The sequence below is a fragment of the Chinchilla lanigera genome, unplaced genomic scaffold, assembly GCF_000276665.1.
Source record: "Chinchilla lanigera isolate Chin_1 unplaced genomic scaffold, ChiLan1.0 scaffold00066, whole genome shotgun sequence".
NCBI lineage: Eukaryota > Metazoa > Chordata > Mammalia > Rodentia > Chinchillidae > Chinchilla > Chinchilla lanigera.
This window is the reverse complement of record NW_004955467.1, coordinates 6,682,844-6,696,638: the sequence shown is the minus strand read 5'-3', so window position 1 is coordinate 6,696,638 and position 13,795 is coordinate 6,682,844. Positions and strand designations below refer to the sequence as shown.

The 13,795-nt window shown below is 39.6% G+C and overlaps 1 protein-coding gene across 1 annotated transcript in view; it reads right to left on the bottom strand.

Annotated features, from left to right (window-relative positions):
- Positions 1 to 12,535, bottom strand: part of LOC102005355 (myosin-1) — a gene marked incomplete in the record, with an annotated part of 23,494 nt that extends 10,959 nt beyond the window's left edge. Inside the window, 23 exon segments of the mRNA XM_013522111.1 lie at positions 1 to 128; positions 221 to 463; positions 1,617 to 1,872; positions 1,970 to 2,106; positions 2,195 to 2,318; positions 2,599 to 2,716; positions 2,802 to 2,889; positions 4,012 to 4,082; positions 4,175 to 4,487; positions 5,001 to 5,171; positions 6,013 to 6,162; positions 6,252 to 6,370; positions 6,597 to 6,735; positions 6,868 to 6,971; positions 7,060 to 7,158; positions 7,826 to 7,889; positions 8,027 to 8,119; positions 8,217 to 8,331; positions 9,091 to 9,118; positions 10,140 to 10,296; positions 10,440 to 10,583; positions 10,683 to 10,925; positions 12,426 to 12,535. Of these exon segments, the coding sequence (XP_013377565.1) occupies positions 1 to 128; positions 221 to 463; positions 1,617 to 1,872; positions 1,970 to 2,106; positions 2,195 to 2,318; positions 2,599 to 2,716; positions 2,802 to 2,889; positions 4,012 to 4,082; positions 4,175 to 4,487; positions 5,001 to 5,171; positions 6,013 to 6,162; positions 6,252 to 6,370; positions 6,597 to 6,735; positions 6,868 to 6,971; positions 7,060 to 7,158; positions 7,826 to 7,889; positions 8,027 to 8,119; positions 8,217 to 8,331; positions 9,091 to 9,118; positions 10,140 to 10,296; positions 10,440 to 10,583; positions 10,683 to 10,886 (3,065 nt within the window).
- Positions 12,536 to 13,795: the final 1,260 nt, after the last annotated feature.

Here is a 13,795-nt window from a genome sequence, read left to right as displayed (position 1 = left end):
ACTTTGTCCTCCTCTGCCTGCAGGTCATCCAGGGTCTGCTGGTGGGCCTCTTGGAGGGCCTTCTTCTCCTTGGTCAGCTTAGCGATGGTTTCATCCAGGCCTGCCATCTCCTCTGTGAGGTTTTTCACCTGCAAAGGTTAAGAAAGAGGTCATTTCTGGTACAAAGCAGCTTTGTTGGGTGGCAGAACCTCTGCATAGTACATGAGAATAGGCTTCATACCTTGTTCTCTGTGGCGTGCTTCTCCTTCTCAACCTTGGCCAGTGTCAGCTCAAGGTCATCTATGTCTTTCTTCAGTTCTGAGCACTCATCCTCCAGTTTCCTCTTCTTGGCTGTCAGCTCAGCATTAATCTCTTCCTCATCCTCAGCTCTCTCAGTCACCTCCTTGATTTTGGCCTCCAGCTGGATTTTGGTTTTGATCAGCTGGTCGCATCTTTCCTCTGCATCAGCCAAGCTATCTGCTTCCTTGAAAAAACAATAGATACATTTAGTATTTAGTTCCTTGGACATTTTCAAATACTATTAATGTTCTGAAACTAAATAAGTAAAATATGTTTTCAAGCATCAGATTAATTCTTACTAGCTTTCCACCATTGAGCAAATACTAGTTGGGCACTTATCACAAAATTGGACATCTTTTTAAAGAAATTCAAATTGTGGCTCATGGTAAAATTATGACACCTATATTTCCTGTGACCTATGTTTAACTTGCTGGTATATAATTTTAGATCAGTTTTCTTTGTTTAGTGTTTGTTTTTTAAAGTTTAATATGTAAGAGGCCAGTAAATGAAAGGACTTGGTGTGTAGAAGATTGGTAGGAGGAACAGCAATATCAGAAAAATTATTTAAAAGCAAGGCATGTCCTCCAGTGATATAATAGTTTGGAATTAAAGGGGACATCCAGAAAAGCTAAGGGGAATGGCACATGTTAAAATGTGGTGCTTAGAGAAGTAACAAGAGTGTTTCACATGAGACAAAATGGGAGTTAGAATATAAACTTGTGACAGCACAGGTCATGTTTCTAGCACAAAGTGGTATCACTGGGGCCTGGAATTTATCAAATATGTACTATGTGTGCTGTTGATGGAATATTATCGAGAGAAGTCATCCTGTACCAATGGGAGAGGAGTATACTTGGTTCAAGCTGAAATACTTCCTTCAGTTACCATTTGTTTCTTGCAGGCATGATGAACCTCTCCTCAGTTTAGAAAATACTAGTCTGTACAAAGTACAGTAAAGTTGCAGAACTAACTTAAGTATTTGCAGTTTGTCTTTTTGAAAAACTTTAAACTATGTATCCAAAATCTGTAGAACCAATGGAACCAATCGATTCCCTTTCTGAACTCAAAGAAATGGAGAATAATTTAATGTTTTGGTGACAGTTTTGGATCATAAAAAATGGGCTATACAGTGGCTGTTGATCAAATATTTTACCACAGTTCTCTGTATATTTATTAGGTCTTAAGAATGGGATTATTAACATAGAATATCCAAAGGGATGCGAATTGGGGAAAAATGTGTAACTGGCTGCTTAATTCCACAGAATTGAGAGCTTATCTTAGTGATCACTGAGCTGAAATTTTAGCAGCAGATTGCAAAACTGAGATCTGACACTCACAGCTTGAACCTGGAGTTGCAAGTCATTTTTCTCTTGCATCAGAGCTACCATTTTTTCTTCCAGCTCCTTTCTTTTGGCCTCAGACTTTGCAAGACTTTCTTTAGTTTTTTCAAATTCTTCCTTCATGTTGGCCATCTCCTTCTCTGTCTCTGCACTCTTGAGGAGGGGCTTGATCTTGAAATACAGCTTCATCCATGGCCAGTGCTTCACGTTCATGAAAGCACGGACATTGTACTGGATGCAGAAGATGGACTCTCTTTGATAAGAACAGACATGCAAAAAACCAGGTTATAACAGGAACCAATTTAAAAACCTAGGGCAGTGGGGGTAAAGTACGTTATCCTTGTTAATACCTCCTCTCCACCATCTTCTGGTACTCCACCCTTGCCAAGAACCCTCTGCACATGGCCTGGGTTCGCGTAATCAGTTGAGCCAGCTTCTCATCTCTCATCTCCTCTAGGAGCCCCAGAAGACCAGCTTTGAAAAAGACCTGTGCATAGGCAGTGGTGTAGATGAGAAACCACACATAAATTTCAAAGGGACAGGAAAAGCATCAGGTTGGATTTAGAGAACATTACCTTGGTGTGACCAAATTTATACTGGGTGTGGTCAATGTCAATGGACCCAAGGAGCTTCTCAGAAGCCTTCTTGCTGTCAATGAATTGTCCTTCAGGGATAGCACTTGCATTTAATACTTTGTATCTGTTTAAGACAAACAAATAATATGGTTGTTGTCATCAACAGGAAATCTTCCTGCCATGGAAATAACATAACCATTAGGTAGCCAAACATAAAGAAGAAACCACATTCTTCCCTTTTGCTCTGTGTATTCAAAAGATTTCACATTTTTCATATATCCATAAATAGTCTAAATTTATCTCCTACTGAATTTTAATAAAAGGTATAAAAGATTAATAGAGGGATTCTTTACTGAAGAATCAAGTAACAAGAATGTCTTAAAGTCAGAGTGAAAATATCTGACCTCTGTTTGAAGTCTGCATAAAGGATTCTGCTTGGGAACCCTTTTCTGCAGATGCGGATGCCTTCCAGCACACCGTTGCACCTCAGCTGGTGCAGGACCAGTTCGTGCTCCATGGCGCCTGAAAGAAGGAGTGCCAGTGCCATATTTCCTGTCTATAACAAACACACTGCAGCTTGTCTGGGTGAGTATCAAAAGTGTCTTACCAGGAGTTTTTGTTTCATTGGGGATGATGCACCGCACAAAGTGGGGGTGAGTGCTCCTCAGATTGGTCATCAGCTTATTCAGATTCTCCTGTGGAATTGTATAAATACTTGATTTGAAAATGCAGTTTTTGTATGTTCATATGTACAGATATAATGATCATGGTCCATGGCATTGACGCACTTCTATGAACAGTATCCATGTTAGAATTTTCAAAGAGTTACCACTAGAATTTTCACATTCCCAACATGCTCTCCTGCTTTATATTTTTTATGTATTATAAACATATGTTTCTATAAGCTGTTGAAGCAGTTGTTCACTGATGTTGAATTACCAAGCATATGTTTTAAATTCAGTATGACATTCTAAACATATGAGATTAATCTCTTTTTTGCCTATATATGCAGTCTGGTTTTACTATTAATTCAGTATCTTCTCCAAGTCTCTTGCTTCTTTCTTGACACAATTTTCAGTTATCTCTACCTCTTTCATCACATGCTTATTCCTTTGAGATACAGAGCTATGTCTTCCTGCTGGCATCACAGAAAGTGACCTTTTAATCCTCATTCTTCAAGATAGCATAAAATTGCCAGCCATGTTACCAAGTATAACAAATTTTCTGTCCTATGAAGCTGTTTTCTCAAAATAATTAGAGCTTCAGTTGTTAGAATTGCAATTAGGGATGAGATTGCTAAAAGAAGAGTGTATTTTCCTTCAAGAGCTTTTCGTTATCACATCAAATTGTGTTCTTATCTCTTCTTCTTTGGGCTCACTCTCCAATTTCCATTATTATCCAGCTATCCTCAACTTTCACAATATGCTCACTTCAGTTCTATACTAATTTATACTTAAGCACTTTAACCTCTTGGAGGCTACTAAGAGCTCAAGAAAATCCCATGCTGTCCTTAATCCTATCCCAATGGCATCATTTAAGTGGCAAATGACCTCATTCTCAAGCACGAAAACTGAGTATAGCTGTCTGATTCTTCTACGGTTCACTCTGCTTCATACTAGCTTCCGTGTCTAATTGACTGAGGTGTCTCTTCCAAACTATCTTAAAGCTCTTTAAAACTCAATTCAGTCACAATTATCTGACCCATCTTCCTGTCACACACACAGTTTTAGAGTCCTTGCAAGATTACTTCCTCTTTTCCACACAAAGCATAGACTCTAATAGCCTAAGTCTAGTTGGAGAGAAGATGAAGTTGGTACCCGGAAGAGAGCGGACACGGTCTGGAAAGAAGAACCCTTCTTCTTGCCACCTTTCTTCCCACCGCCAGACTCTGAAGGGGCAGAGAAAACATGAGCAGTTATAAGATAGGCTTCCTCTGTTTGTTTTATATATTAAGTAAAATATTAGTTTATTGAAAATTACCTGCTTCTGCAGCAGCTGCTGCTCCAGAGAAGAGATAAGCCAGAGTTTTCATGGAAGACTTCAGGTACAGCCCAACCACTGTCTCATTCAGGGGGTCCTTGTTCTTATCGAGCCAGCCAATTATGTTGTAGTCCACGGTGCCGGCATAGTGCACCAGCGAGAAGTGGGCCTCAGGCTTGCCTTTGGCGGGCTTGGGCTTCTGGAAGTTGTTGGACTTTCCAAGATGTTGCTCATAAAGCTTGTTCTTGAAGGAGGTGTCTGTTGCCTTGGGGAACATGCACTCCTCTTCCAGGATGGAGAAGATGCCCATTGGCTGGAAGAAAGAAAAGCAACCAATGCCATATGAATTCTGGAATGCCTATCAAGGGTGTGGCACTATGGCAAGCTCTGGGATATGGCAGAGTAACACAGATGAGGGCTGGGCTTCTGTGGAGTTTATGTTATGTACTTTTGGGAGTCTTCAACAGAACCAGAGTGTGAAAGCTTCTGCCTTAAACTACTAGAAATTTACACCTCAAATGTAGTAATAATGGAGCTACAGTTAACAAAAAAATAAGTAAAAATGCCTGATCAGTGCTGTTTTTAACAAGGAAAAATGGCTTTAAATGTAAGGCTTTGTATTGCAAACTCTGCGTAGGTATAGACTTCTGGACTTTATAGAAAATATTCACTCTCCTTTTACCAGAGTAGCTACTGCAGAGTTCGCCAAAGAAAGAATTTTCACTTTTATATACAAGTAGAAGTTTTTCCTAAGGCATATACCAAGATTTTATGATTTTCTTTCATATAATTGATATAATCTGTGGTCTGAAAAAAGTAAGAGAACCTTCTCAATGAGCTCGATGCAGGCAGCCAGGTCCATCCCAAAGTCGATGAACTCCCACTCGATGCCTTCCTTCTTGTACTCCTCCTGCTCCAGCACGAACATGTGGTGGTTGAAAAACTGTTGCAGCTTCTCATTGGTGAAGTTGATGCACAGCTGCTCCAGGCTGTTGAACTAATATGTGGAAGATTCAAATTAATGCTCAGTTTCTAATGAAAGATTCTCTTTGAAAGGTGAATTTCTCAATTGGATAGCCTAACTGCCCCCTTAGGATGCTACAGTTTTGTCTGCCTGTAGCAAGCCCCTTATTCAAATTTCATCCAGTTTCTATCAGCTCACACATAGCAAAAAGTTTAGAAATGGGACCTTAGCATGAGACACATCAGAAATACTGCTGTCAGCAGCCTTATTAGTAGTAAAGTAAGCTATATAGCATTCTTTCTTAGGCAGACAAATATGAGTTTGTTTACAATGCTATTTCTATCCTCTACATCTGGGTATGGGAGAGATTATCCTAATATTAAAACAGACTTCATTTCACTTCTTTAGGCAGATAAGAATCTTAAAGTCTTTTGTCGAATTTGTCCTTGTCTTTCCCACCACCATTTTTTATTCCATCATTGCCCTTACCATCTTCTTTTTTATCATCTACTGAATGCTGACTTTGTGTTGGGGACTGTGCTAAAAACTATAAGTTCAGAATCTTTTGATTGGCAAAAAGAGCTCAGAAATGACTGTGTACGTGAAGAACTAGGTGCTTTCCCTATGAGTCCTCACTGAAACTGCTCAATGATCACTTGCATACCATACCATTACCACACAACTAGGAGTTTCTAGAGCTGGTGTTTAAATCCAGGTCTGTCTCACTCAAAGTTCATGTCTTTTCATGGGCAAATTTTGGTTCCCTTTCATGTGTCAGTTAAGTTTATAATGCAGCCATGTTTCATAGATCCTTTCCACGCACAACTGCAACAACATTTGTCAACTATTCTGCTATCAGTTTCTGCCAACTCACATCAAAGATCTCAAAGCCAGCAATGTCCAAGACCCCGATGAAGTACTGCCTGGGCTGCTTGGTGTCCAGCTGCTGGTTGATGCGGGTGACCATCCACAGGAACATCTTCTCATAGACGGCTTTGGCCAGAGCACCCACTGCATTGTACACCTTCACAAACACAGTAATATTTATTAGCATTAAAAAGACATGTCACATGGTTGGGTCAAATGTGTGATTTGTTGAAGTCATGTACTTACCTGCTGCACAGTCTGGCCTTTGGTGACATACTCATTGCCGACCTTGACCCTGGGATAGCAGAGTGCTTTGAGCAGGTCAGCAGAGTTCAGATTCTGGAGATAGGCTGCCTTGTCAGCAACTGTGAAAACATAATTCAGTTGCCCAACATGACTTGTAGTGTAGAAGAGGCGTGAGTTTGGTTTTTCTGGTTTTTCTCCGGTACCGGGAACCGAACTCACAACCTTGCGCTTGCCAGGCAGGCCCTTTTGCCACTGAGCTAAATCCCCAGCCCCGAGGCGTGAGTTTGGATGGGCTTTTTGGCCCTATGTTCTCTCATTAAAGCCAGGTAAAGGCCCATTTTATACCTTCAGTGCCGTCGGGCTCTGCTTGCTCCTCACGCTGCTTTTGCTTGAATTTCATGTTCCCATAATGCATCACAGCCCCGGTGAGCTTATAGATGGACACTCTTTCATCAGAAGTAAAGCCCAGAATGTCAATGGCACTCTACCAGGAAAGAGAAGAAAAAAGTTAGGGCAGAAGACACTAACTTACTTAGGAGAGTGTATACTTTATTCTGAACCACACCCACAGCAAGCTGTTACTGTCTGTCATCCCCATACATAATGTATAACTTACATCAGTGGCCATCAGCTCTTCTTGGTCATCAATACTGGGGACTGTGATCTCTCCCTGGCTGACGAAGGCATAGTCGTATGGGTTGGTGGTGATCAGGAGCATTTCTGTGTACATAGAAATCACAATATACATTTTACATCAGAGGTCAGTAGAACAATTAACTTTGAACCTGTGAATTTAAGTGTTTCTTACCAATTAGATCTGGCTTCTTATTAGACATGATCTGATAAAAAATATGGTAGCTTCTTTCAGCCTTTAGCTGGAAAGTAACTCTAGACTTCTCCAGAAGATCTGCAATAGAGGACAGACATAGGATTGGAGGAAAATTATAAAGTGCTCTACAGTGATTTTAGAACTTGAAGCCAAACGTTACATCTGACCGGCCCTTTGAGATTTCACTGAATGTTTCCATGAAGCACCACATATCATGTCTTTATAAACACCACTGCAGTTCCTGTTACCATCTCTAGAAAGTGAAGTATGTATGGCCAAAGACAAGTTAACTTCTCATACAGAGGAACCTTGATATTTGAAATACAGTACAGTACTGAGATTTCTCCAACCCCGCGGTCTTCAGTTACTCTACAATCAGGGCACTACTAATAGCAATACTTATGAATACTCAGACGAGGAAGAAATCCTATATTCTCAACCCAGAGGCAACACATTTACCAATCCCTATTGATACTCATTTCTTTGAAAATTTTGAAATTATTCTGAGGCCAAGACTTTTCAGAGAAGCCAAACAGTTCCTGGTAGTTTCTACAGAATCATTAGCTCATGCCTGTAGTGGGTAGAGAGCACTGTGAGCTCTGGATAAGGTTGGCACCAACCACAGGCATGCCTGGCAGCAGACTGGGGTTTTATGAGCTCTGCACTCAGCAGGAGCTGCAGAATGTTCCTCCAAAAACCATCATTTGTCATTCTTGGATTCTGCTGAGGAGGTTCTGTTACTCACAGGTTTCAATATCAGCAGAAGCCAGCTTTCCCGTGGTACCAAAGTGGATCCTGATGAATTTACCCTGTTGAATAAAAAACATATCGCTATCCACAAATCTCAAAGCACACAAGAGTGATACAATTGAAATCGTATGCTTTCTGATATGCTTTCTCTGACATCTAAAGGCAACGAGGCCCCTTCCGAGACCAAGAGACTTACAAAGCGAGAGGAGTTGTCATTCCTCACAGTCTTGGCATTGCCAAAGGCCTCCAGTAGGGGGTTGGCACTGATGATTTGATCTTCAAGGGTCCCCTGCAAAGGCAAGAGCAGTTCTTGCACCTGGGGCTTGGGGCTTTCTTGCATGAGGGCCCGACAGAGCCTGGATTCTGACCGTGGCAGCCAGACTCACCTGCATTTTGCCAGAAGTTGGTTCCTCCTTCTTCTTGTCCCCAGTAACTGCAATTGTTGCAAAGTACTGGATGACACGCTTCGTGTTCACAGTCTTCCCAGCACCAGATTCTCCACTGACCAAAACCCAAACACATGTGAGAAATTAAGCACTGTCACAAATGAAATTATTTCTACCACCAGCATTTTCTGCCTCTTGTATCTGTCTTTATGTATCTCTGAGAGTCTTCTAGATCTTTTTTTTCAGCCTACAGATAGCTCACATCATTTCTCTGCTTTACACTGACAAGAAGTAGAGAAATTCATTCTTTATCACATAACTGTTTAAAATGTTCCAGGCTTTTTTCTAGCTTCTAAGGCCTGTGACTGAGAAGGTCCACAAAGCAGTCACTCGACAACTGTATGGTAAATGGAACAATTAGCAAGAAACTCTACAAAATGTGCATCTGTTCTTCAGCTCTCTTGGACTAGAGATGAAGCTCAAGTTAGGTCTCTGAAGGTACAGTATAGACATTCTCTGAGTAGGCCCACTGACAATGTTCCTGAACTGCTCTGTCTTCTGAAGGCTATATGCCACTCTCTGCACTGTGTTGGACCCTGGCCAAGCTCAGAGAAGCATTTTACATTTTCTACATCTAGGAAAGTCCTTTGGAACTATCATAATTAGACTAACAAATGAGTATATAGTTTGGAGCATTTTTATTTTAAATTCTTACTCAGTCTATACCCTACCATAAAATGAAAACATCACCTTATCTTGTTCCTGGATGAGCATACTATTGCATTGTTATGGGGGCATTAATGTTTTTTTTCTTGGTTTGTTATTTTCCTAGTAAGAATAAAATAGCAATAAATATCAGAATGAGAGTACATACGTGATTAAGATAGACTGGTTCTCCCGATCTAGAAGAAAATAATGGATAATCAGTATACAATTTGAATATATAAGTGTCATATTTTCCGTAGAGTTTTTCAACATATTATTATGAAGTTATATATGGTATTATTCTTAATCCTTTTTAAAAAACTGGCTGAAAGAGAGTTTTTATTATTGGGAAAGAAGCATAAAGTGTTGCCACATTTTAAGTTCCTTAAGTTGCCACAGGAAGTTACCTTGCTGATTTAACTTAAAGAGAAATGTGGCTCTAAAGCCAAACATATCACCTCGTTTCCATCTGTAGATTTCACTGCAGCTGTCTGTTGATTAATGCATGTAGCTGAAGAATGCATACTATGCTAAGAGTTTAGACTGTGGTTAGACAGGTTACAATAATGTAACTCAACCCAAGGTTGAACTTTAATTTCTTTGTCTCAATGGTCACAAAGTACAACTCTAACTATGATCAAACTTCTCAAAATTATGACATTGTGTTAAGGAAAGATGAGATAAAAGACAGTGGCTTTATCAAAATGAATTTCTTTTAGGAAAAAACAAAATAATTTCTGTTTATATTTATGTGGCTTCCAAACATCATCTTTATTCGAGGCCATTGTTTCTAGGATGTACTATGATGACTTTTAAATTATAATGATGCTTTGAAAAGTATACAATTTACAAGCAACAAGAAACTGAAGCGCTAAAAGGTTGAAAACATATTTTTCATTTCTAGTCATATAATTTATGATTCTGTTGTTACTTAGTCTTACTTCTATTATTTAAGTGGATAAAGTAAATCATGTGTTTGCAGGTTAAAAAAGTTAATGAGGATAAGGCAGTCACAAGGTCTAGTAAGGTAATGGGAAGTGGAATGGTGAAAGTTGAGTTTCATCCCCAGCATTGATAGTATATAATTTTCTGTGCTTTGATCATCTCTTCTGAGCAACAAGAGAATTGGATTAAGTCATTTCTGAAGGGCTTTTGCTCTAGCATTGTGTGATTATGGATGATGAAATTATTTATATGAGAATCAATTGACCCACTCACCAGTCAGCATGAACTGATAGGCATTGTCAGAGATGGAGAAGATGTGGGGCGGGGCCTCCTGGCGCTTTTTGCCTCTGTAGGCCGTCACCACCTCTGCATTGTACACCGGCAGCCACTTGTAGGGGTTGACGGTGACACAGAAGAGGCCTGAGTAGGTCTATACCAATAAAAAAATAAGTAAATTAATTAATTAATATTTTTAAAGAAATATAATTATTTGATGGGGACCTTAACCATCTACTATTTTAAAAATAATATTAACTACCTGCATGAGTACAGGGTCAGAGGAAAAAAACTCACGTAGATCATCCAGGCTGCGTAACGCTCTTTGAGGTTGTACAGCACCGCAGGCTCATGCAGGTGAGTCATCATGGCCATGTCCTCGATCTTGTCATACTTGGGAGGGTTCATGGGGAACACCTGGTCATCTTTCACCGTTACTGTCTGCTCAGTAAAACAGGAGAGATGGGGTCAGAATGTAAGTGTCAGCTAAATAAACTCAAAGCATGGTGCACTCTAACCAGTTCCAAACATTTTACTCACAGATCCACCTTCAGTCTTGGCTGTCACCTTCCCCCCTTCCCTGCTCTGCACTGTTGCTTTCACAAAGGACTCTTTTGGGTCCGCCACGAAGACAGATGTCTTGGCATCAAAGGGCTTGTTCTGAGCCTCAATGCGCTCCTTTTCAGACTTCCGGAGGTAAGGAGCAGCCTCCCCAAAAATGGCCATGTCAGCGTCAGAACTCATGGCTGCAGGTTATGATGGCAGCCCCGCTAAGGACCTTGCCTGGCAGAAGAAGAAAAGAAATAATAGAAATTTAAAAACTGGCCCATTAAACTCATATTTTAAAAGTATTTTTGCAGATTCGTTGACCGGTGGGGCACTTAGCATTGCACTGGGTATCACCACTTCCCTGGCTTGGTTGTTCATGAAATGTCAGTCTGCTTGTTCTGTGCCAGTGCTGACAGGTACTTAATCATACATTTGGAAGGAGACATTTGTTTCTGGATCACCTACTGTGGTACTGTAGCTGCTTTCTGTGTTTTATTTGAAATCTATACATATATATTTGTAAGATATATATATATATCTTTGTAAGCTAGCTATCACTGTTTATAAAGAATGAAAGATAAGATGACGGCAGGATGTTCTCTGGCTCTTTCATAGATTTCGCCTTCCTCATTGGATGACAGGCATCTTGTAGGCAGGGACCACTCTTCTCTTAGGCATCCTTCAGACCTCTAAAGATACATGCTGGATACAGAGAAAGGCTCAGAGCTGGCTTTGCAATGTAAAAGAACAGTTAGAATATGTGGCCAAAATTTTAGGGACTGTTTTGTATATGGTAAGAAGTTTTTCATTATAAACTTGGGGGTTACAAAGACTGGCTAACGTTAAAGAAAGTCAAAATGTAAGGAGCTTTGTTTTGCATTGTTTTGTTAAAAATATTTTACTATACATCAGTTTATCTTGTCCCTTTATTGTAACTTTGACAAACTTAGTTTCTTTGTTAGTCTTTGGCATTTTTCAAAGTTTATTATGTCAGCTACTAACTATATTTTCTCTCTCTATTACTAACAGACTCATAAAAAACTCACAAAACTTTATCTTTCAAATCTATCTCTTGCCACTTTAACTTGCATTCATGGATCATGCCAATAGCTCTCATACATAATGTACTTTATGATAACAAAGGAAAGTTCACTTTTAGAAAAGTTCACTTGAGTAAACTTTTTCCCATTTTCCCATTCAAACTGCAGTGACTCCAGTAATGATTAAAGTGATTTGTCTCACTGAAACCATTTTTCATGCCAGGTTTTAAAATTTTCCATTTTATAGATTATGAAACACCATGAGTATTTAGACAACTTTTAAAGGTGAGAATTCAGATTGTTCTAGTTATCCATTTAGATATCACCCCAAAATCTTTCCCTTAGTGCTGAATAAAAGCTGCACTAAGACAATTTACATTTTCCCTCTTAATGGAGAAACTCTGAAGTGTTGCATCACATGTTGTAATTATTTAAAAGGCAAAGTACAATGCCAGCAGTAGAAAAAATGTACATGAAACTCCTAAAGGCTCTGAAAAAGCATTTGCATATACTGCAAAGGATGTGAGTTAATGAGACACAGTTTCTAAAATTTCCCTCAGAGTTATTCAAGAGAAGCATGGTCAGTCATGAAATTGAAATGCTTTTATTTTTTAACCTCTAAGCCTCTTCCCAAACCACTGCCTGAAGATTCCTTGTTTTCTGTAAGGGGTGATAAAAATAATCAGGGTCTTACCTGTAGAGATGAAACCTTGAAGTGGGTCAGAACTGTAAGAAAAAGAGCAAATTTCTTCTGGTTAAATTCTAGTAATTCCCAACAATAGCACAATCTTTAACTGAGGACCAGGAAATGACTGGGAAGACCACGACATCTAATTAAAATTGCTGCAGGGTGAGATGGTGCTTGACTGGCAGGGCTGCCAGGACAGTGGAAGCCAGGATGTGAGGCATGCACGCAAGGAGCCAGGCATCCCTTTGCGTCCTCCAGACAGGGCTCTGTCCTCACACACTCTTACCTTGAAGCTTTATGAGGAAAGACAAGTCACAGTCATTCCAAGGGTACTTTTATAGGATCAAATATGGAAAACACGTAACCTCCTCCTCTTTCTTAAAACATATTTGGCAAAACATGTTTTTGGCAAAGAAGATCTCCAAGCCTAATTCCCCTCATATTAAAGATGTTTGGATATAATTAGAAATATTCCCTCTCACATTGGGTTAAGTATATGAATCAATCTCCTATAAATAATTTGAGTTGTTGGCAATCTAAAAGTGAGCTGCCCTTGGAATAATGTAAGGTGTTGTTTCAAAGACAGCTAAGTTCTGGAATGCCTGGACTTTGTTGCCTACTGCTCTTCTGTTTCACCCAGTTGCCTGTGTGAAGTCTTTTCAAGTGCCTGCACAATTGCAATATTATTCTAGGGGGAAAGTTTCTGCTCCTCAGCTGAGTATTATAAAAACATTGTTGGTTCCTCCCAAGACGACGTAATTTTTTTCTTGCAATTTATCGTACTTTTTCAAGGATGCTTCAAAACTTAATTTTAAACTTGCTTCACAGAGAGCTGCCAAAGATGGTGCCTTTTGTTTCTTCCCTCAGTCGCCTCTGACTCATTGTCAAATCTTCCCATTCCCACTTCAGACTTGTTCCAAAATTGCATTGCCTTGCTGAGCAGAGATGTCCTCTTTCTCTCACTTAAAAGAAATGCATGTCGCCTGAGATAGCCTTTCTTCTACAAAGCTGAACATAGAAAATATTAAATTTCATTTCTCTATGTCAGTGTTAGCGTGTATAACTTTTCTTCCATTTACCGCCCATGATACTCATTTAACATTTTGCTTGAAAACAATTCTTGAACTTTGTTTTCTATTCTGACTTCCGATTTTAAAATGTTTGTTTTATTGTTTCTGTGGCCTTTTGTCTCTCTCTGGCAGCATTATCTGGCCAGGACTGGACCCAGTATGCCCGGTTTTGCCCCTATTTCCGTATCATTTTACATAAATTTCAATCAATGGAGCAGAAATAATTTGCCTTGTGAAAGCAGTATCTGCAAGTACTAGTTTTAGTGGTCATATGATTTTGTTACTATAAGAGACTATCAAACTCGT